At 41.7% G+C, this 23,685-nt stretch overlaps 1 protein-coding gene across 5 annotated transcripts in view; it reads left to right on the plus strand.

Moving 5' to 3' along the window:
• ASPH (aspartate beta-hydroxylase) overlaps positions 1 to 23,685 on the plus strand; it is a 211,538-nt gene that overhangs the window by 183,806 nt on the left and 4,047 nt on the right. For all 5 annotated transcript variants that reach the window (XM_055128781.1, XM_055128782.1, XM_055128784.1 and 2 more), the window contains 3 exons: positions 3,285 to 3,420; positions 7,988 to 8,079; positions 8,451 to 8,584. In XM_055128781.1, the coding sequence (XP_054984756.1) occupies positions 3,285 to 3,420; positions 7,988 to 8,079; positions 8,451 to 8,584 (362 nt within the window). The remainder of the gene's footprint in view (positions 1 to 3,284; positions 3,421 to 7,987; positions 8,080 to 8,450; positions 8,585 to 23,685) is intronic.

Here is a 23,685-nt window from a genome sequence, read left to right on the forward strand (position 1 = left end):
GGGACTTGGATGGACCTAGGGAAAACTGTGACCTACTCTAGCATCAAAACGGGACAGGCCAAGCACCATAAAACTTACAAGTTAAGAGCACAGTCATGAACAAATTCTGTCATGACCCAAAGATAAACAATTGGGTAAGGACCCTGCCGGGGTTAAGAAGGACTAGTCTGACCCAAGGACTGTAGTCTGAAATCTATAGAGATGTCCCCAGGAGAGCCACCCATTAAGCTTAATATACCTCTTACTGCGTCCATACAAAATGACTAGAAAGATGATTAAGAAGTAAAGTTAAGATGACTGTTTGAATGAATATGGACTAAGGAAGGGAGAAATATGCCCTTAGATGAAATTCTGCCCTTGAGCGGATCCTCTAGCAAGATGAGATCTTTGTTTTAGAAGAAGCTTCCCCAGAAGGAAGGGCTTTGCATATGTTGATTGTGCTATCTCACCTATGTGGAATTGCTACTCCCAACCCTTGTAGATTGTTCTCTATAACTAGGCAGCACGAGGGGGTGGGGAAGCATGTGGTGGGTGCCCATACACATTTTGTGAACACACAGTTCATACAGATTTCTGAGTATTTCTTGGAATCCTCTGCCTATGAAGTCTTCCCGCCCCTTCTTTTTCCTGCCTTAAATCATGGATTCATAAAGCATGAGTTGATAAAAGTACTTTACACATTATCTCACGCTTTGCTCTCTCCAATAATTGGTCATGCCAGGCACTGCTTGACTAATTCGGAAGATAAAGAGCTGTTTTACAAGGTACCTCAGTCCATTTTCAGGGAGCACTAATTGCTGCTTTCATTTGTTGTGTGTCAGACTCTTTCTCTGTGGAAGTTATTAGTTCTAGTTCCGTGATCTTGAACCCTGATTCTTACTACAATCGGTTCACGTGTTCCTCCTGTCCATGTTTCTTTCAATTCTTGTATCCATCCCTCATTTAACATGGGAATATCTGAACTTACTACCATATCCAAATTGTGCCTTATCTGTACAACTTTGCCTCTTGGTACATTAAGAAAGCAGTTTGTATTTTTTTTTTCTGCTGAGGCAGCGTGCATTGCTCCCTCTGGCCTGCTCCTACGCCCAAACCACTCCTGGCACCCAGTTATCAGTATACAAAAGCAGTATACAGTGTAGTGAAGAGAGGGCTGGTTTCCTCCCTTTTCTTTTTTCTTTTTGTTTTGTTTTGGAATTTTTGGTTTGGGGCCACCCACACCCACATCAGGTTCTGCTCTTAGCCCACAGCTGTGCTCAGGTTCTGTGTGCTCAAGGCAACCAGAAGCAGTGCCAGGGATCAAATTAGGATTAGCCACATGCCAGGCAAGCTCTTTGCCCCAGTCCTTTCTCTCTGATCTCTATTTTTCTTGCTTTTCTTTTTGTTTCAGTTTTGGGTCTTGGACCACACCCAGTGATGCTCTGGGGTTACTATTGGTTCTCCATTCAGGAATTACTCCTGGAAGTGCTCAGATGATCATGTGGGATGCCAGGGATGGAACCTGGGACTGATCCCTGCTTTTCAAAGGTTTCATTTTGACTTGGTTTGGTTTTTATCCATATTTGTTGGTGCTTAGAGCTTACTCCTGGCCTTGAACTTTAAAGAGTCACTCCTGGTGGTGCTCAGGGGGTTGCGATTGACCAGGGTCCAACATATGCATGGCAAGTGCCCTATCCTCTGCAGTATTTCTCTGGTCCACATTTCTTCCTTTTTCACTAGATATTCCCATGATGCCAGGTAAGGCCCTTCAGGGTAGTATTGGTTGTAAGTATATTCACTGAGAAACCAAAGCACAGTGCTCAATAAGAGGCCAAGCAATTACTTTCATTAGATTGAATTCTAAACTCCAGATAATTTATTTACTTTGTTCATCTGTTATTTTATAATACATCAGATGTTTTCATTGACACCATTCTGATTTCTTTGAAATTTTAATTAATAGCACCTTTATGGGGACATCTATTGAAAAGTAAAATTAAGTATGTGATTTATACTACAGCTTGGATGGTGAGAATGTCATACAGGCTTATTATAGCAAAGTGATGTAATATAATCTACAAGATTAATACTTTGGAAGGTTATGGTATTTTAAAGATTCCTTTTGGCAAATCTATACCCAGATTCTGGAGTAGATTATTCTTTGAGGGTATTAAGAATTATTTAAAAATTTACAATGCAGAGGTATTTAGTTCTGAAGAATAAAATTAGGTGTTTCATAATACTTTTGACAAGAGATCCCAGAGGAAATTTAAATAAACAATCTAGATAAATGCAAAAAAAAACCTTCATCCTTAGTTGAAATGACACCTGCACTTATATGTTCATCGCAGCACTGTTTACAATAGCCAGAATCTGGAAAAAACCTGAGTGCCCGAGAACAGATGACTGGTTAAAGAAACTTTGGTAGATCTATACAATGGAATACTATGCAGCTGTTAGAAAAGATGAAGTCATGAACTTTGCATATAAGTGGATCAACATGGAAAGCATCATGCTAAGTGAAATGAGTCAGAAAGACAAAGACAGACATAGAAAGATTGCACTCATATGTGAAATATAAAACAACAGAGTAGGAGACTAACACCCAAGAATAGTAGAAATAAGTACCAGGAGGTTGGCTCCATGGCTTGGAAGCTGGCCTCACATGCTGGGGGGAAAGGTAGCTCAGATAGAGAAGAAAACACTAGGTAAATTGTGGGTGGAGATCCTGCTCCAGAACGGAGATGCGTGCTGAAAGTAGACTAGAGACTGAACACAATGGCCACTCAGTACCCCTACTGCAACACCCAGAAGGAGCGATATAACAAAAGGAAATACCCTGCCACAGAGGTGGGGTGGGGTGGAGGGTTGGGATTGGGGTTGAGGGATACTGGGTTTATTGGTGGTGGAGAATGGGCAGTGGTGGAGGGATGGGTTCTCGAACATTGTATGAGGGAAACACAAGCACGAAAATGTGTAAATCTGTAACTATACCCTCACTGTGACTCACTAATTTATAAATAAATAAATAAATAAATAAATAAATAATCACCTTAGGTATGGAGCAGTAGTACAATAGGGAGTATTTGCCTTGCACATGACCTACTCAGGTTCTATCCCTGAGTCCAGAGTGGAGTGATCCCTGAATACAGAGCCAGAAGTAAGACCTGGCACTGCTGGGTATGATTACCTCCCCCCCAATATTTTTCATGACTTTATTCATTAAAAAAAAAAGCTGAGGGTCATTCTAAGTTGTTTATACCAGGTGTATTTTCAGTGTTCAGTAAGAACAATCTTTCCTCTAGTCCTTAGAAAGAAACTGGAAGTTAATTCGTGATGAAGGCCTTGCAGTAATGGATCAAGCCAAGGGTCTCTTCCTGCCTGAAGATGAAAACCTGAGGGAGAAGGGGGACTGGAGCCAGTTTACACTGTGGCAGCAAGGTGAGCTCCTGGCATCTGCATTGTTCTCTGAGACTTACTCAATGGGGACGGGGCCCGAGTCCTGGGGTGCTGCCTCCCGAACTAAAGGGCACTGCACATAAAACCTAGTGTATCTGGCCAGAGAGCAAATATACCAGGTAAGGTGCTTGTTTAGCACACATGGACCCAGTTTCCATCCCTGACAGGAGTGATCCCTGTACATAGAGCCAGGAGTAGGCCCTGAAGATTGCCAGGCGTGGCCCCAAAACAACAACAACCACAACAACAACCACAACAACCTAGATTATTAAAAACCATTGATTTTTTTTTTAAAACTGCATCTGAACACCAATGGGTATGTGTTCAAATCTGTGTCTGTTTACTTAGATATGTTGTATTCATATTTATTTGTACAAGTGCATATGTATTGATCACTGTCACTGTCATCCCCCGTTGCTCATCGATTTTTTCGAGTGGGCACCAGTAACGTCTCTCATTGAGAGACTTATTGTTACTGTTTTTGGCATATCCAATACGCACGGGTAGCTTGCCAGGCTCTGCCTCGCGGGCTCCATACTCCCGGTAGCTTGCTGGGCTCTCTGAGAGGGGCGGAGGAATTGAACACGGGTTGGCTGCGTGAAAGGCGAACACCCTACCGCTGTGCTATTTCTCCAGCCCGTATTGATGACATGTATTAATTAAATATATATTTGTATAAATTATATATTTGATTTTCCTGATCTTCCTGTTTGATGATGCATTTCAAAACTTACTGTTTAGAATCTAGAGTCCACTCATAGCCTCAGAAGGAGAGGTCCCAAGCCTCATTGCACCTGAAAAGAGAGATACATGCTGCATACCACAGGGTTTATGTACATTTATGCACATCACAGTGTTAGCTGGAGAAGATAACAAATCAGCAGGACAAGTCAATAAGAACCAGAATCTGAGCTCTTCAGAATTCTACCAGTACTTTCTTTTTTCTTTTTTTTTTCTTTTTCTACCAGTACTTTTGAATTGAACCCAGACCCAAACACATAGACAGGACAGCAATAAATGTGTTCAATATATCAATGTACCAGGCTGCCCTTACAATGAGGAGCACTTAGTTTTACCTTTAAGGCTCTTACCAATTTTCTTCTTGAAAAATCAGATGAACCTGGGTTAACAGTAGCTACACCGAAAGTAAATCCATTTTGAGGACTAAACAGCATGCATCTTTAGCTGCACAATGTAAACTGAACCGATAATAAGCAGTTTACGTAAAAGGGACAAAGAAGCATAGAAGTTTAACTCACCTGTGCTTTCAAAGTGGTTTACATGTATAGAAGAAAGAGCTACATCAGAAAGATTTTCAAGAAAATATCTAGCTAAAGAGAAGGAACATTATTTCAAGTGAATCTTCAGCTTTCCACAACAACAGATGTGGGTTTTTTTTTTTTTTGTCTGCTTGTGTTGGGAGGGTTTGGGTTTTGTTTTTTTTTTTTTCATTTTTTTATTTGTTTGTTTTTTTGGGGTTTGTTTTTGTGGAGGAGATGATGGAGGCATACTTGTCAATATTCAGGGGCTACTTTCAGCTTTGTGCTTTGGGGTTAATCCCAGCAGTGCTCAGGGGATCATACACCTAGGCCCCTCGCCACATGCAAAGCATTTGCTCAACCCTTTCAGTTATCTCTCTGCCCAGATTATTTTTTTAAATGGAGCTACAAGGTCAAGTGTAAAAATCTTGCTAATTTTATGTATTGGCAAAGTCTGTTGTTTACCTCAGCATTTGCCATTATTTCATCTGATGCCTCTGTTCCATCAATAGGCTTGAAAAGTGAATGCTAAAGGATGGTTAACAAATAAGTCACATGTGAGCAACTGTTCCAATGCGCCTAGGAAATGTTGTCAACCAGTCTCAGCAGTCTTTATGGATCAGCTCAAGCTGAAACCTCTGAATCCTTCCTAACACAATAGTAATCACTTCCTATTGATCAGATGTGTCAGTCAAGATGAATCTGTTTCATCAGTAGAGCCTGAAACCTAAGAAAGACACAAACAACCCAAGACCTTTAAAAATCCCAGTTTTGTGAACACCTCTCGCCCCTGTGTTCACCCATAAATGAAATACTCAGTTGATTCTTTCAAATCTGTATTGGAATTTAGTTCTGTTTCTGTGTATGGCCCCAGCACTAAAGAAAAAAGCAGCGTTTCACTTCTTTACAGCTACTTTAAATCTGGTGAGAAATAATAATATGACAGTAAAGTTATACCATGGTTAGCCACTCCTCCTTATTGCTGCCTCTTAATTCGTGATATAAGAAAGTGACAAATGATGCTTTAGAGCAACATTTCTCAACTGGGGACCATATAGCTCCCTTGTGAGCTTCCAGAATAGATGAATGGAACCAGTGGTGAAACTTGCCTAAATGGCGGGGGAAAGGGGACATAGTAGTAGCATATAGGGCCAAAGACCTAGCTAGGAGGGCACAGGAAGCAAAGAGGTTGAGAAATGCTGCTTAGTTTTGGAGACCAGAAAGCTGGATTAGAGTTCTGATTGCTCCACTTAGCTGTGTGCATTTTCTTCATCCCAGCCTCAGATTTCTTTCCTGAGTAGGGACAATGAAATCATGCCTTGGGCCTGAGATTGGCCCTAGCAGAAGGTCTGTCTCAGAGTTTTCCAATTAGTAGTTGCTATCACCTTCTTGTAACATAATAATCACCCAGACATAAAATAATAAGAGTGGAGACATTAAGAACATGAACCCTGAGTTGAATTGGACTGGAAGTTCTACTTACTCGCTTGCTATAAGAACATCTCTCTGTGCCTCAGTTTCTCCTCTATTAAACATGGAAACCCAGAGAGCCTCCAACAGCAGGAGTGAGGGTGGCGGACTCTCTCAGCACATTGAGATGTTGAGCTCTGGTTGCCTTTCTGAAAGCTAGCAGTCACCTGGAATCTCCAGCACTGACTGCAAATCTCTCCTCTCTAGAGAATTGGTGTTCACAGACTAAATACTGTGAGACTAATCCTGAATCCCGCGAGTTCTAAGACTAGGTAGAGGTGTTTTCCAATCCACTCCTGACCTTTTGGCCTTCCCTGTTACAGTTGGTCACCCATTAACTACCTCTCATTTCAGTAAGCACACCTGTTTTTCTGGTGACATGTTCTCAGTCCTTCCAACTGTGGGAAGTCCAGCCAGCACCAGGTTTCACTTCATAGCTGTCCAGGCAACCCACAAACCCAGACTCAGTGACTCCTGACAAACTCTCCCTGCATAGGGAAGGTTTAGAACACTAGAACTTTAAAGTAACCTATATGGGGATCTGTTCAGACTGACATGTATCATTCAACTCATTTGGAGTCATCCATTTATAACTAAAAATAGAAGCAACATTTTTTCTCAATTCAGAAGCAAAAGATTACTTAGGAAAAGCCGATGTAGCTGTAGAAATTATTATCTCAAGTATTGTGATCTGTCTGGTTAATGAGAATACCTTTAAATTGCATTCCTTGTGACTCTCACTTCACACTCAGTTATTATTTTTGAACACATAAAATTAATTACATAAAACTAAATTCAACTTTAAGTGCAGCAGTCCCTTGTGGATCTCTTCATGAGGAAATTTCCATGCGTCTACCTTTTGAAACAGAACATTATTTCATTCTTCCATAGGTGCAAATGATGCTGTGTATATTCCTCAGTACAACTTCCCTAAGAAATTGTGATTTTTGTACATAATGATGAGAGGTGCATAGCAGGATACATAAAACTAAGTTTCTCAATCTGCTTGCTCACATAGTCCCTCCAATAGGAATGTTATCTCTCAATGATCTACTCCCCCATTCTTTCCAATCGTATTCTTTCTCTGAGGGGTAATTTGGAGTCACACCTTACAGTGTTCAGGGGCTACTCTTGACTCTGGTCAGGAGTGACCCCTGGTTTCTCAGGGAACCATATGTGGTACTGGAGATCTAACATCTGGATTGCAAGGGAAAGCACCTTTACCCCATACTGTTTCTCCAACCCTGAAATCTTAATTCCTTATCAATAGAAGTTGATCTGTGTATTGGAAAATACACGGGGCAAACATTAAAGTGCCATGAAGACTGCATCTCTTCTGGAAGGTCTAGCTTCTAGAGGCTGTTGGTCTTGTGGTACCCTACCATCTTCACAACAGCAATGGCATTTCTCTTTCCTCTCTTGATGACATTTCTGCCTCCCACTTCCGCATCTAATGATTATGTTGCGATTATGTTGGACTCACCCAGTTAATCCAGGTTGATTACTAATTTTAAGGTCAACAGATTTGAAGTCCCATTACCATTTGTACCCTTAATTTCCCTTGACCTATAATATGAACATTCATAGTTTCCGGAGCTGGGATTTGGAGAGAGCCATTATTTTGCCTGCTCTCGGGACTAAGTATTCAACATATATCAGAGCCTCAGTCAGACAACGCTGCACTGTAGTGCTCATCCTTGCTTCACTGCTCCTGTCTATTGAGGCTCTCTTCTAGGCACCTTCCTACTGTGACAATAAAAATACAGATTGCATGTGGTCAAAAAAAGAGATTTCTAACAACAGTTTTTCATCTATTCTAGGAAGAAAAAATGAAAACTCCTGTAAAGGAGCTCCTAAAACCTGCTCTCTACTAGATAAATTCTCTGAGACAACAGGATGCAGAAGAGGACAGGTACCAAGTAGTTTCAGTTCTGGAGAATGCAGCTGGCTGAGGGAATAAGGGAATGCTGATGTTTTACAGGGAAATGAGTGGTTAAGTCCTCTGACATTAAGGAATGTCTCTTTTTTCACTCCCTTTTTAATGAAACATAATTTCATGTGGCTGACATCTAAATTAAGGGTGGAAAATGTTCAGTGTTTATCTCTTTGTGTAAAGGGGGGACTCCTTATTTTTAGCACTTTCACAAAGAAATAAGAGAATATGAATTCTGAGTCACCAAGGTTCTAATCCAAAGTGACAGTAATTTGGTACTGTCACTTTAATTTAGCAGTTCCTCCACACCTTGATAAATGGATGAATGGTGTGTTATATTTTCTGTGCAGATCAAATATTCTGTCATGCACCCAGGAACTCACGTGTGGCCACACACGGGGCCCACTAACTGCAGGCTCCGAATGCACCTGGGCTTGGTGATTCCAAAGGAAGGCTGCAAGATCCGATGTGCCAACGAGACCAGGTATGTTTCCTGCCATCATTTTCTCTCTCTGGCCTCACCTCTGAGGATGTGTGTTCATTCCAGCAGAGCCTCGTTCAGCTGAACCAGGCCGGGGTGATATTAATTAGATGCTTCAGACTGCCTCCCTCCTTGATGCTTTCTGTTAGTCTGAGATGTTCTCCAGCTATAGAGCCTCCCTGCTTAATCATTTAGGCCCAGACTCCTTTCACCTACTTGATGAGTCTCCTCACTTCTCTATAGAATGAACCAGATTGCATCAGAGCCACCTAGCTTTGATTGAGCCCGAAACATACAACCCACTCATTGTGCTTATTGATTTACAAGTTGAGCTATTCAGAATCCCCCTTCCTAAAGGAAACATCTGGTGCTATTTATATGTTTTGCTTTAGAGGAGTAAAGTATGACAGAGGCTGACTGCCTTTTCCAAATCCCAGCTCTGCTGCCTAATCCTGTGTAACCTTGGCCAGTTACTTAATCCCTTTGAGCTGCAGCCTCCTTGCTTATCTCACTGGCCATGATACAGTCTACTTTGCAGGATTATTGTACAATGAAATGTAATAATGTGGGTAGGGCACTTAAGCCGGGTTCAAGCTGCAGCAGGAATGGCAGGACCCTTTTCCCCATGATTTTTCCCCTCAGTGCTATTTATTCCCTCCACCTATTTCTTCAGTTGTCCAAAATAAACCTGTTACTGAGATGCAGTTTAGTTCTAGCAAGAGGAACCTTGAGACCAGAAAGTAGTAGAGAGGTTAAGGGACTTGCCTTGCACATGGCCAACCTGGATTCAACCCCAGCACCACATATGGGCCCCTGAGCACTGCCAAGAGTAGTTGCTGAGCACAGAGCTGCAAGTCAGCCCTGAGCCCGGCCAGGTATGGCTCACCGCCTCTGCCCCGCTCCTCCAAAAGAGGAACTTCTGATTTCTTAGAGTGTATGTAGTATAGTATAGTCACAGTAATCCTGTTCTCTGTCTTCCATTGTGTTTTCGGTTCGTCTGTATTAGCCTACTCTCTGAGACTGGGCCACACGCCCCTGGAGAGCAGACACCAAGTTGTCTCCTCACAAGGTTCTCGTGGTCCTTAGTAGAGTAACGAAAGGGGTACGTGGGAGTTAGAGCCACTCACTTGCTTCTTGACATATTCCTGCCTGCCCTGGACATGGGGAAGCTACCCAAACTGCTGCTGATCACAGATGAGTCAGATGGGACCATCTTCTGTACATGTGTACATGTGTGTAGGACTTATAAACTAGGTCAGATAAAAAATGCCGTGGATGGGCCAGCAGCAGGTAGCTCATCTTGATGTTGAAAACTGAAAGAGACGGACATTTCTGACTGAAAGAACTGTTGTCTACAGAGACAAAGAAGGGAAATATTGAGGGTCACATGTGAGCACATTGAATGATTTGAGATAACCAAAAGAGATCCTGGTAAATGGCAAACTGAGGCAAATTGAATTTTCCTCAGTATATTACTGGTGAATGGTAAAGAAGCTTAGTTGAGCATACACTAACTCCAACTGGGCAGCATCAAACCAGTGTTTTACTGGTAGCAGCTGAGAATAGAGAATACAGAAGAATTACTGAAGCAAATAAATTTTTTGAGAAGATTATTTGAGAAAATCTTAATTGTTCGAGAAAATCTTGGCAGTTATTTGTGATTGATTGTCCTTGAATTTCATTTTCTCAGATCCAAGTGCATTGATTCTGGCTTAGGTTTTGGTTTTCTTACTTTGGCTACCAAAGTGTTAGAACTTTGTTTAATGGCTTCTTTCTGGTGTAAATACTTTAACAGTATAGATAGGATACTTAGTGAAAAGTGAAAGAGTGGATTAGAAGTCAAATCAGAAAGCCTTGAATACAAAAACTAGTGGAATTAAACCCTTGTTAGGAAGTTATTCTGGAAGCCAGCTCTTAGCTCCCTAAGAGATAGGAGGGGTATAGTGTCTGCCCAGTCACTGGCATTGAGAGTGGTATGAACAAAGGGAGGGAAGGCCCCGAGAGATGATATAGTGGGTAGGGCATTTGCCTTACATGCAGCCAACCCGAGTTTCACACCAGCATTTCATCTGGTCCCCTGAGCACCACCAGAGTTCCTGAGAGTGCAGAGCCATGAGTAACCCCGGAGCATTGCTACATGTACCTGCCCCCCCCCAAAAAAATAAAGAATTGAAAAGTCATGAGCAGATTCAGTATATACTGATTGACTCAAGACAACCATGAGTGTATGTGGTACAAGGGACTCAAAGACCAAGATGACTCATCAGCTTCCATTCTGGTCAGTAGAAAGAAGGGGGTGTTGGAACTTCAGCAAATATGTAATAATCAGGAGATTTGAGGCACACTCAGGGAAATGGATAGAGTTTTTTTTGTTTGTTTGTTTGTTTGTTTTTTGCTTTTTGGGTCACACCCAGCGATGCTCAGGGGTTACTCCTGGCTTTGCACTCAGGAATTACTCCTGGCGATGCTTGGGGGACCATATGGGATGCCGGGGATCGAACCCGGGTCAGCCGCATGCAAGGCAAACGCCCTACCCGCTGTGCTATCGCTCCGGCCCCGGAAATGGATAGAGTTTAACAGTATACCTGTATATATTTTTATTTTAGTTGCTTTGGAACACACTGGTGGAAATACCTAAGAAAAGTCTATGCATAAACATTTGAGAGTCAGACTTAGCAAGAGGTACTCAAGGAAACTTGCATTCCAGGACGATATCTCCATTGAGAAGGCAGATTGACAAAAAAAAAAAAAAAAAAAAAAAACAAGAAGAAAGTGGGGTAAGAGAGGAGGAAGAATCAGAGACAGACAGACAGACAGACATAGATTTCTTCCAAGCAGTGTGTCGTGGGAAGCTTTTAGGAAGTTGATTTGCACCTGCAGGGTCTCTCTGCTAAGGGAAGAGGAGCAGAAACTTGTCAGAGTCGTAGGAGATGCAGAAAGGAGGCAGGAGCACGCTGGGGAAGGCAGAGAGAGAGAGATAAGACCAGCTTCTTAAATGCCACCCACATACGACCACAGTGCTGTGAAGGTGAGAGCATCAGGTAATGCTCCAATTAGCATTTTAAATTTTCTCATGTCACTCCCTTCCTCCCTCCTCTCATCAACCATCTCCTTCCATTCCTCTGTGCTTCCCTTCCTTTTCCTCCTCCATTTATTAATTATTTTTTAAAAATCACTTTGTTCTACATATAGATGAAATCCCCCTACTACTACCTGTGGTTTAAACTACCTACAGCCAGTGACAGCCCCTAAATATTATTTACTATGATACTGAGAGATGAGTGTATTCAACAGAACTTTTATTCCAGCAACTATCATTCTGTTTTATTATTAGCTCCTGGTATTATGACTAATTTATAAGCTGAATTTTACCATAGATCTATATATTCAGGGAATAGGCATGTATATATACATATGTATGTGCATCTATGGAGAGAGTAAAGATATATGGCTTGGCACTATCTAAATTTTCAGTTACCCACTGGGGTCTTAGCATGTATCTTCCATAGTATATATGGGCTAATTCAATACTTGGAACAAAATCATTACATAAAAAGCCACTTCAGAACAGGCAGGGAGAAGAAGAAAAAAAAGATATGGAACTGGTGCCAGCCGTGAGCCACTTACAGGGGAGAGCACCTGGGTTGGAGTAGTTGGTGCGGCAGAGAGAAGATTGTGTGGGAACCTATGCACAAGACTAAGAGGGAAACTAGTGCAGAAGAGACGGGCCCTCTCACATGCACGGTATTCACTCGACACGCCCCAGCACACACCGTGACCGTGCCTCAGACAGCAAGCCACTGCCAAGACCTCCCCTGGAGTGTAAAACCGGATGCAGGGGGCTGGAGACATAGTACAGTGGGTAGGACACTTGCCTTGCATGCCGCCAGCCCGGGTTCAGTCTACGCGTAGCATCCCACATGGTCCCCCAAGTACTGCCAGGAGTAATCCCTAAGCATCGCTGGGTGCGGCCCCCCAAAACAAAGCAAAAAAACATGACTCAGTTAACTATCCACACATACCAGAACTCAAGAAGGGCGAGAAGCCCCAGACCTACCTACCCCTCAAAGGATGATCTTGAGTAAGAACTTCATCTTGGCAAGTCGTCAGTCTCCACTGCGTGAAAATATGACCTGCTTCACCTGACAGCAAGTAACTGCTGATGAGAATAAATTGCAGGTGGTGTATTTTGCAAATTTAGAATGACCATTAAAAAGGACTGGCTACCCACCGACCTAGCACTGAGCCAGAGAAGCAATTTTGCAGATGAAAAGGCTTCACTGCCTCGTGTCCTTGGAGGGCCTGGAGCGGGTGCCCTCTGCCTCATGGCCCCTGCTGATCAGCATTCTTGTCTGCCCCTCCTCTTGGACTTGCTTCATCAGTTGTGCTGCAGTCTCGTCTTTAATAGTCTTTAGCTCGTGGCTGGTTGGAGCAAGCCATTTATTTCATTATAAAAATACTGTTTTTACTAAGAGAAATGGGCCAGTTCAGTAAAAGTGCTTCGTAGGGCTTTTAGTGAAAATAGCTAAGGATCTGGGAAGCTGACAGTCTGTTTATACCCTGGGGGAACAGAAAGGGTGTAGTGGGAAAGCTGGAGGTTTTGAGAAGTACTGTTAGGGCTAGAGCGATAGCACAGCAAGTAGGGCATTTGCCTTGCACGAGGCTTATCCGGGTACAATTCCTCTGTCCCTCTCAGAGAGCCCAGCAAGCTACCGAGAGTACCCCGCCTGCCAGTATGGCAGAGCCTGGCAAGCTCCCCGTGGCATAGATATACCAAAAACAGTAACAACAAGTCTCACAATGGAGACATTACTGGTGCCCGCTCAAGCACATTGATGAGCAACGGGATGACAGTGATACAGTGACTGGTAGGGAGGGAAGAGAGGCATGGATAGCCAGAAAGCTAGCTGCTGTCTACTTGGCAACAGGAAGCAGTTTTTCAGAGCTTCTCAAGTTCCCAAAGGGTAGGTTATTCGTAGCAATCTGTGCACTGTAGCTCTCCAGAATTAATAACCAAACCTTTGTTTCTCCACATCTGTGAGGTCCTTGCTAGAATGCATGTTGTTTAAACAGCCCATCACTACAAACAGCCCAGCTCCTGCTCATCTTAAGATGAACTGGCAGTTTTGCAGCCTTTTCAGTATGAGTTAAATGATTTTTAATTAACAAGTGCTTTTTGATTATAAAATTGATGTGTGCTCTTTTACATAATTTATAAAACACAGAAGCACAATAAGGAAGGTCCATATTCTCTTTAATGACAGTAATCAGATATATTTCTCCATTACCTCCAGTGCTTGCTTCTGAATATCCATCCTGATCTTCAGGATGAAGATAGCAGTGATAGTTATAGCGCTTACTTCCTGTCAAAAACAGTTCTAAGCACTCTGCACATGTTACCTCCGTAATCCTTGAATCAGTCATATCAGAATAGTCATCTCTATTTTAAAATAGAGATTTTAAAATCGCTATTTTTCACCAAAATAGACTGAGGTATAAAGATCTAATTAACTTCCAAGAATCACTTAATTGTGACTCAAGTCATGAGACATGTTTATGTTTTTTTGTAGATTGCTCTAACAGATTAGCACAGATAGGAGGACTTAGAACAATAGAATTAGAACCTTCACCATTTTGAAGGCCAGAAGTCTGAAATCCATTCGTCAGCAGGATTGGTTCTGTCTGGAGGCCCCAGATTTTAGAATCTGTTTCCTGCCCCTCAACCAGCTTGATGCTTCTTGGTTAGTTGATGCTTCCTTCCAGTCTTTATGTCTGAGTCTCTGCCTCTTCTCCCTGTGTCTGCTACCCATCTTGTTGCATAAAGCCCCTTCTCTGTTGGGTGTAGGGTACACCTTTAATGCAGGATAATCTCTTTCAAGATCTTTATCATTGCAAAAACTTTTTTACAATAAGCTTGGATTCACAGATTCCAGGCAGATAGACATTTGTTCCATTACTTACGAAGGCATTCATTCCATTCCGATATTAGTGTGTAAAACACAAAAAGAAAAGAAAGGCACGGGCGGCGAGGCAGGTGAAGGAACGGAGCCAAGATGGTTGGTCTCACTCGCAGTTTATTCCAATCTCATCTCCATTCTCCTCTATTCTCCTCCTGCTTCTTTCTCCCCCATCCTACTTCATTCTCTCTCTGCCTCTCTCCCGGCTCTTGGTCTCTCTCTCGATCTGTGGATTTGGCCCCCGTGGATCTGGCCCCCCAACCCACTCTTACAGCCTAGTTAAATCTCCCCAGCATGAGGGGGTTGGGGCATACACATAGGTGTGGTCAGCAATAGGGTAAGGTTCTTTTCCCTCAGGGGATGCTTCTCCTAGGACTTAATTCTCTTTCAGCAGGAGGATCCACCCAAGGGCAGAGTCCCATGAATGTGTTTCTCTTCTCCTCAGCCAGCAAACATGTAAGAATTCATAATATTAATCATTTTGTATGGACACAATAAGAGATGCATTAAAGCTTATAGAATTGCTCTCCTGGGGCCATCTCAATCTCAGACTACAGTGCTCAGGCCAGATCAGTCTTTCCTATCCCTGGCAGGGTCCCAGTCTCATAATTACTATTGGATCATGACAGCATTTGTCTATGATCAAGCTCTTAACTTATAGTTAAGAATTAGGCACTTTGGCCAGGCCCATCTTGATGCCAGGGTAGCACATAACTCACCGCTTGCCCTGGATCCTTCCCGTCCCACGTCGGGGACCCTACTTTGGGGTGCTAGGAACTGAGGGCAACTGAGGCTTAAGTGGAGAAAGCAGATGCCCGGGAGGGAATAATATTCGAGGCCAATTAAGTCTTAAGTTATAAAAACATAATATTGTCTTCTTCTGTCTATACAAAAAAGATATAGCTTTAAAGTAAATTATTCAAAAGGCATAAAGAGGAGAGAAAGGCAATGTTATAATATTCAGTGTCCTAGGAAGTTCTGACCTTACCAATTAACAGAGTTTGATTAGAGGAAGAGCAGAAAAACTGGTAGAAGTGGTTACAGATAAACAAAGGAATGGGAGTGACTCGGGAGCACTTTGATGGGTGTGACTGATAAACCTAAGCTCCTAGTGGCAAGGGGGAAAGGACAAACCAATGATATCCAACATATTAGAACCATTTTTCAGCCCCAGACAGTCTGGCTTGTGACTGTTCCTTGCCTCAACTTCATAGCCTCATTTTGCTAAATAGGTTTAGAAACTTTGAAGGTTTTGTTGTTGTTTTGAAAATTAGGAACACTTTAGAAGGTGATTACTTCCAGCACTAGTTTTCATCTCCAGACATTTGGGTGGGTATGAATAGAAAAAGCATCAGGGAGTCTCCATTCTGGACCATTTGATCGTGTCACCTCTAACAGGTCACACTTTGTCGACTGTTCAATGTGCTTGTTAGCCATCTTGATTGAACTTGACTCTGCAGACAAACAGATCACCAGTAAGTGTAAATTAATTGTTGGTCCCATGGTATGGCCAAGTTGTGTGAGCTTGGGAGGGATCCAGAGAAGCTCCTGGCTCCTTGTTCCTTTTTTTGAACATGCTGGAACATGCTCAGCAAAATAAGGAAGTCTCCTAGAGATGCAGAAATTATGGCCTGAAATCTTGACAAACTGATACCTACCCAGGTAGGCTTTTATTGTCACTGACAAACAGAACACGTGAATTGCAATTTATAATTTAATCCATACCTATAGCCGTAGAAAGAACAGCCTTGCCTTGCCTTTCTCAAGTATTTTATTGCTTCCCTCCTTAATTTCTCAAGCCTCCATATAATAAAATTGTGTGGCAGGTGCGCTAAAATACTAACAGTAAGAAAGAAACTTAATTTTTTATGCCACCATGAATTTGTTGATAGATAATATTGTTTTTTAAAAGTTTTCATAAAATATCCAAGATGATAAAGTCTTAACTTCCCAAAACATAGAAACTATGAATTATACCAGTGCATTTTAGAACAAACTGTTTTCTTCCTTTATTCCATCTTTTCCTCTTTTGAATAGTTTCTCTGAAATTATAGCTCTTCTGTTTTGCAAAGTATACCCATCTCCCATCCAAATGGTAATTGAACTCCACTAGTCAGCATTCAAAGGCACTCTTCTGAGACTAGAGGACAAATAAATGGCATTTTAACTGGATGAATACTTCCCTAATTTTTTTTTTATTGAAAAGAGACATTTTGTCCTCTTCTTTCCCTTGAGAAACTTGGACAAGTAAGTAGCAGTTAAATTTCTTAGCCCCTGTTCTGGTTAGCATAGTGTTTATGGTTCTTTGTACACAGATATCTATCTACATCTCTAAAGGAAATGCAGGTACTACATTTTTAGTGAAGCATTTGTTTGATACATTGATTGTAGTTGGAAAGTTGAAATCTATTTGCTGTTGCAATAACAAAAATTTGTGGAGGTTCCTGAGTCAGCTCCCCAAAACTACATAGTCTTTATTAATTTATTATCTAGAGCTAGTAATCAATTATAATAATAACATACCTATTACTAGAAAAAGTGCATCCTGAAAAAAATTAATTTTTTACATCCTATTTTTATATTATGTCTCCTCACCAAAGCAAATTAAGGACACTCACATCCTACTCTCTGGCTTTCTCTCTATGACATATAACTTTCAACCACCTGCATGCCGTCACTAATCAGCTCTCACTTGTAAAATGGGAAGGATAAGAATATGTCTTTGTGCATTTCTGAGTGTTAAAATAACTCATGCAAATGCACTCAGAACTGACTTTGCACAGTCCGAGATGTGGTTGTCCTCTTGTCTCTGGAAATGGGACCCAGGTTCCTTCTGGTCCAGGGATTGAGACTGACACTCCCGCAGCACTGGGAGTGATTCTTAGAAATTGGAGAGCCCGCTCTGACAGATTGGAGGAGGCACTTTATGAGTTAGAAGAGACCACCAAAATAGGTTAAGGACATGGAAATTCTTGAGGTGGGGGGGGGGTATGGGAGCAAAGGAACAGAAATAGACTGGGACTGCGGCTGATTGGCAGGTAAGAGATGCTGGAGTATACACTCCCACTTCTACTTTTCCTTCTCCCCCCTTCCCATAGCTATGGATTAGGGGCAGTGACATCCTTCCAGGTGTCTCCAGTTTCCATCTCCCTCTTCTCTTCCTTTGTCCTCCTTTTGCAGTTTTCTTATCTACAGCACGGACCTGTATCCTGGGCAACCTAGATGCCTGAGAGGCAGCACAAGAGCAGACAGCAGGGCTCAGGCTGGAACCTCTGGTCCTCAGAGAATAGAGACCGACACCCCCCATGGCAGTGTTGTAAGAGAGTTTCGAGAGAAACAGATGAGCGTCACACTCAGAGAGGCCGCATTCGGAGCCTTTATTCCGGAAGCTGGCAGTCCGGAGCAGTGTAGCATCCCAGAGAGCTCGCCGCCTCGAGGGCACTCAGGGATGAGTATATAAAGGCAAGAACCACATCCTAGTCCGGCAGTGGGTATGGTGGACAAGGAGTGCGGGCAGCAGAGCCGGTTGCAGGAGCAAAGTCAGCTAGTTCATGGTTACACTGGCTTATCATTACAGAGGAATCGTTGGGGTGGGGGGTGGTGATTACAAGTTCTGAACAGTTTGTTGCTGGGCTACAGCTGACTCTTGGAGAGAGTGGTGTAGAGTCCCCTTCTGCTGACAGGCGGGATAGAGAAATGGAGTCGCTTATGTCAGGAGCCCTTAGCTCAGCAGGCACTCTCCTGATGGGAAGGGCTCTCCCCCAGATCAATGAGGAAATAGCGCCAGTGCATATACACACAGCCAGTAAGGAAAAGGAGTTCCTCTGTGTGGTTACCCATCTTTCACAGATCACTTTGAAATTGGTAGTTCAGCATTAATCAAAATAGTGAATTCCTTCCCCGATGGAAGTTTACTAAATGTTTCCTGTGCATTGTGAAGGCTGAAATCCTTACCAGCAGCTTGGCTCGAAATACAGAGAATGTTAGTACTAAAGGAGTCTTGTCTACCTGTATCCTTGCACAGATGAGGAAACTGAGGCCTAAAGCTGCTGTGTCACAGTCACATGGCTAGTCAATAGCACTTAGAACTAGCACCCAGTGTTTCTGTCTTTGAGGGAAAAATAGGTCTTGTCTAGATAGACAGGAACAGAGGGGAAGGGACAAGGGGGAAGTGGAGAGAAAGAACGGTGTGGGTACACATACTTCTGTATTTATGTGTTCGGAGAAGAAAAGACAAGTGGTAGTCATGCATTTTTTCCGTTCCAATTCCAGCACGTGCTGGGATACCAAATGTAGTCAGAATAAAGGGATTTAGGCTGATCAGGATTAATAAGAGATGTGTTAAATTACCTTATTCCTGAGCTCTTTAATCTCGCTCTTTCAGCCTGTTTAAATGTCATATAGACCAGAACATTTACAGCATGGCACCTACGTGTGCTAAGAATACACAAGTGTGATTCCGAGCTAAGGATTTGGACTGTATTGAAGCAAGTTTAGTGACTTTCTCCATCTCTGCATCACTGCTGACATCTGAAATTGTTCCCATGTGATTTCTTCGCTGGAAAAATACAACCCCATCATTTGCCTTCTTGAAACCTAGTGTCTCTAAGATAAGATCTATAAAGTTTATAAATATGACTCTAAAGCACCTTGGGTCATCACTTAGGATTATTAACATTGAGATTAGTCTGCGAAAAACTTAGTTAAATCTGCACCGCCACCATTATATCATTATCATTAATTATGATCATTTGAGAAATTGAAGAATTAGATAATATCACTTTATCATGGGACCAGATATTCTGTTTGTTTGTTTTGTTTTTCGTTTGTTGGGGGGCCACACCTGGGAGTGCTGCAGGCTCCTCCTGGCTCTGCACTCAGGAGTCACTCCTGGCGGTGCTTAGAGGAACATGTGGGATGCCAGAGGCCAAACCCGAATCAGCCCCATGCAAGGCAAAGCCCCCTCCCCACTGGACTCTCTCCTGCCTCTGACACTCTTGTGTCTTTCGGCAGGCCTGAGAGAGGTCTTCTCTTATTGCTAAGAAATTGTGAAAGTGAGCCAAGTCCTTATTCAGGCGCGGCACATGCTCGTCACTTCTCTCTTGCCTCTCAGGAGCTGATAGAAGGGCTGGACAGTCCTTTCTATATGTCTTCAAAGCCCATTTTGAAAATCTCTTTCCCCAGAGTGCTCCATCCATATCATAGTCTGGCCGTGACCGTATTTGACAGAGCCTGGCTCCCAACAGGGGCAGAAAGTGATATCTTTACACTCCTATCAGACTTTTTTTTTTTAATTCACAACATATCTAAGAGCCTTTAGCATATTTCTGCTCCGTAGGTTCTGTGTTGAGGAAAACCAAGGACCATCTTGCTCCATGAACACCCCAGTCGCTTACGTGCATCCATGGCTTGGGTAGAGTTTTGTTGCCTGTCTCTGGGCCCCTTTCAGAGTAAGGCTGTGTCTTTTATCATTCTAGCTCATGATCACTGAAAGACACTATCTTTTATTTTATTTTTTATAAAGTCGTTCATAACTCATTCCATCCAGTATTCCAACACCAATCCCACCACCAGTGCACCTTCCCACCACCATTATTTCCAGCTTTCCCAACCACCCCTCAAACTTGTCCCAATAGCAGGCCCTGAATAATTTATTTTATATCACTATAATTTGCTAAAAATAATCCAAAACATTTCCTTAGAAGAAGATGTGTGAATATTGTTGTATCACACCATGGAGTCATTAAGCCCTTGTAGAAAAAGATTACTAACATGTTACCAGTGATCCCTTGTGTGTTTATAGTTTCTTAATGGAGATGGGTTGCTTTCTACTTTCCATCCCATCCAATGGGGTGTGCTACTCTTGGTTTATCAGTGGAAGATGCCATCTTTTAAATACTCAGGAGTATTCATAAGAGAATACAATCTACATTTTTATATTGAGCAGTTTTGCTATTTTCTGGGAAAATGGGAGGGCAAATAGGAGAATAACATGAAACTATTCTTTTATGTACTGGTTTACATGGTATTAAAGAAATTCAGCCCTTTGGAATAGTTCTTAGATGTCTTGCCAAAAAAATACTTTTAAATCAGCTGTTTACACGAGGCCATATTTGACTTAAAATATCTGAGAAGTCACAACCCAGTGGTAACACCAAGAATCACCCTGGTAGGTGTTAAGTAAATGAAGTGGTATGTCCCAGCACTGGGAACTTTTTTTAATCTGTCAGGAATGTATATTAATGAATAGGATATTTAAGATTTTTCTCTCATAGAGTATTTCCTAAATCTTTGACTTCCTTCTACTATCATCATCTAGAGAAAAATATTATTTTGAGTGGCATAGAATTTTTTTTCTTTCTCCTTTTTTTTTTTTTAACTTTTTGTTGTTGCAGGGTTATTTGACCACACTTGTGATACTCCTAGCTGTCTGATTAGGGGTCACTTCCAATTCTGCTCAGGGAACTAGGCAGTACCAGGATTAAACCAGGGTTGGTCATATATAAGGCAAGTACCTAAATTTAAAAAACAAAAAAATTTTTTTGTCCATATTGTTGAAGGGCTCAAGGACTACATTGGTGGTTTTTAGAGGCTGCAATAGTGCTGGAGATCAAACCCACAGTATCACACTTGCAAGACATATGCCCTACTGCTTGAGCCAAATCCCTGGGCCATTTATTGAATTAACATTGGCTTATAAGATGATCAATGTTTATGTGTATCAGGAGTAAATATCCCACCCTTCGCCCACCACTAGTCATTATCCCTCCGCCACAGTCGTTAGACCCTTCCCTTGCCTTTGCATTCTTAGAAAACTAACCTTAATTCTGTGGTCAGAGTCGGGGTTGTTGTTTACAATGGACACCATCATCACTTCCTTTGCTTTGATGCTCTATATGTCACAGGCAAGTGATCCTTGTTTTCTTCTTCTGTCTTGTTTCACTTAACATAAACCCTTGCAGTTTCATCATGTTGCAGCAAAGTGCAGAAGTTCACATTTTGTAAAAGCTGGGTAGTATTTCATTGTGTGATTCTACCATTTCTCTCTCTGTTGTTGGACACTGGCGCGGTTTCAAGTTCTAAGCTGGAAATAAACAGTGCTGCACTGAACATAGATATGCATATACTAGAGTTTTCTATTTAATTGTTTTAATTGCTACCAGCTCTTTAGTTTCCAGGTTCGCTGCCAGCCAAATTGTTGAGAATCACTTGTCATTGTAGCACAAAATATATCTTAAAGATTCTCTTGAAGATTTTTGCTATCTCACGCTCTTGGAAGATTTGAAAAAGCACAAATGAAAGCTAATTCACAGAGAGTGATGCTAACGTTATCTCTGGTAACTTGTCACTTCCCAGGTTATTACCTCCTTTATCTTTTTCTTGCTTTTTTTTTTTTGAATAATCTCCCTGCCCTCTCTTTTATATTTGCTACCACTTGATTGAATGTCTATTATGTGCCAAATCTATGCCAGTCCTCACTGTCAAATATGCAGATGAAGAGACAAAGTTCCAACTATGTTAAATAACATGCTTGAGGTCAGAAATTAATTAATGGCAGAGCCAAGAGATTTAAATAGACTTCCCTTCAGAAGCCTTATTTTCCCAACCTCCTTCTTCCTTCCTTTTTCCGCCCCCTTTTTTTAATAGTAGTAAAATATACATAACACTGTAAAATGCAAATAATATTTTCTGTCTTTACCATTTTTAAATGTACATAGTAGCATGAGTACCTTTCTATGATGCCACTATCACCACCATCCATTTAAGGAACTCTTCAGCTTATAAAACTGAGACTGTACCCACCCAGCAATAACACCCCATTCTACAACATCATTCTACTTTTTTTTTTCCCCTATGAATGTAAGGCTCTCCGTGCCACATATAGTAAAATTTTACACTATTGCCTTTTAATGACTGGGTTCTCCTTTTTTGTATATGTCAGTCACAAAGGTTCATCAGGTTGTGGCATATGTTAGAATATTCACACTTAAGGCTCACTAGAATTCTGTGGCACTTATAATTCCACATTTTGTTTCTCCGTAAGTGGACATTTGGGTTACTTCTATCTTGTGGCTGCTGTGAATACTGTTGCTCTGAGCAGATTGTCCCTTCCCTTTTAAGTGCACTCCCGCTAACTATACGGGCTATGAATCATTTCATTTTCTTTGTCAGTTTTTTTTCCCTTTTCTCAGCTCTGCATTTCTTCTTTAGTTTTGTGTTTGGGCCATGCCTGGTGGTGTTCAGGGATTACTCCTGGCCTTAAATTCAGGGATCATTCCTGCTGGGGCTTATGGGACCATATGTGGTGCCGAGGGTCAAACCTGAGCAGGCCAGATGCAAGGCAAGCAACCTACCTGCTGTCACTCTGGTCCTCTAGCTTGGCCTTTCTTTGCAGTTTGGTTCAGCATGGTAAACCAAACAAAATGCCTTGTGTTGTCAGTCTATGCTTCTGTTCTTACTGATACTTGAACAGAAATCTACTAGAATTATTTCAACTTTCAGAGGAATCATCTCAGAGAGAAGTGAAGTGCAAGAAGCACTTGGTTGTGTTTGTACAATAGCATACGAAGCACTGAGGGGAGAAAGATAGCTGGGCTCTCAACCTCAAGGAGTATCTGTCTTACAGGTTTTCATTATTTTATCAGTGACCCATTTGCCTTCACCCCTACAGGTCATTTGACCATAAGTGGAGACATTTTTTTGATGATTATGACTTGGTGGACGGCTAGCATCTAGTGGGAAGGAGACGGAGATGTTGTTAAAATATACAGAATCTAGTTTAGTCCCTCTTACCTATCAATTACCTTGCCAAAATGTCAACAGAGCCATGATGGAGAAAATCTGCAATATTACTGCTGTTTCATTTCATATAGGTTAATCATCCGTTAATGAACATAAAAGATATATATTCTTTTCCTAAGAAGCGTCCTTAAGGCAGTGAAATTTGAAATTAAGTTAACATTTTCCAAACCCTAATTTCAACTATATGCTAATCCAGCATATAAAGTTTCAAATGCTTAAGTAGTATTTCTTTAAAGGAAATTTTGTAGCAACACTTCATTTGATATGCATAACATTTAATATATATTTGCAATTATGTGTTTTAAGAGAATATAAGTACTGTTGTTAAACTTTCTTTAGATTTTA

The sequence above is a fragment of the Sorex araneus genome, chromosome 2 (assembly GCF_027595985.1).
Source record: "Sorex araneus isolate mSorAra2 chromosome 2, mSorAra2.pri, whole genome shotgun sequence".
Taxonomy (NCBI): domain Eukaryota; kingdom Metazoa; phylum Chordata; class Mammalia; order Eulipotyphla; family Soricidae; genus Sorex; species Sorex araneus.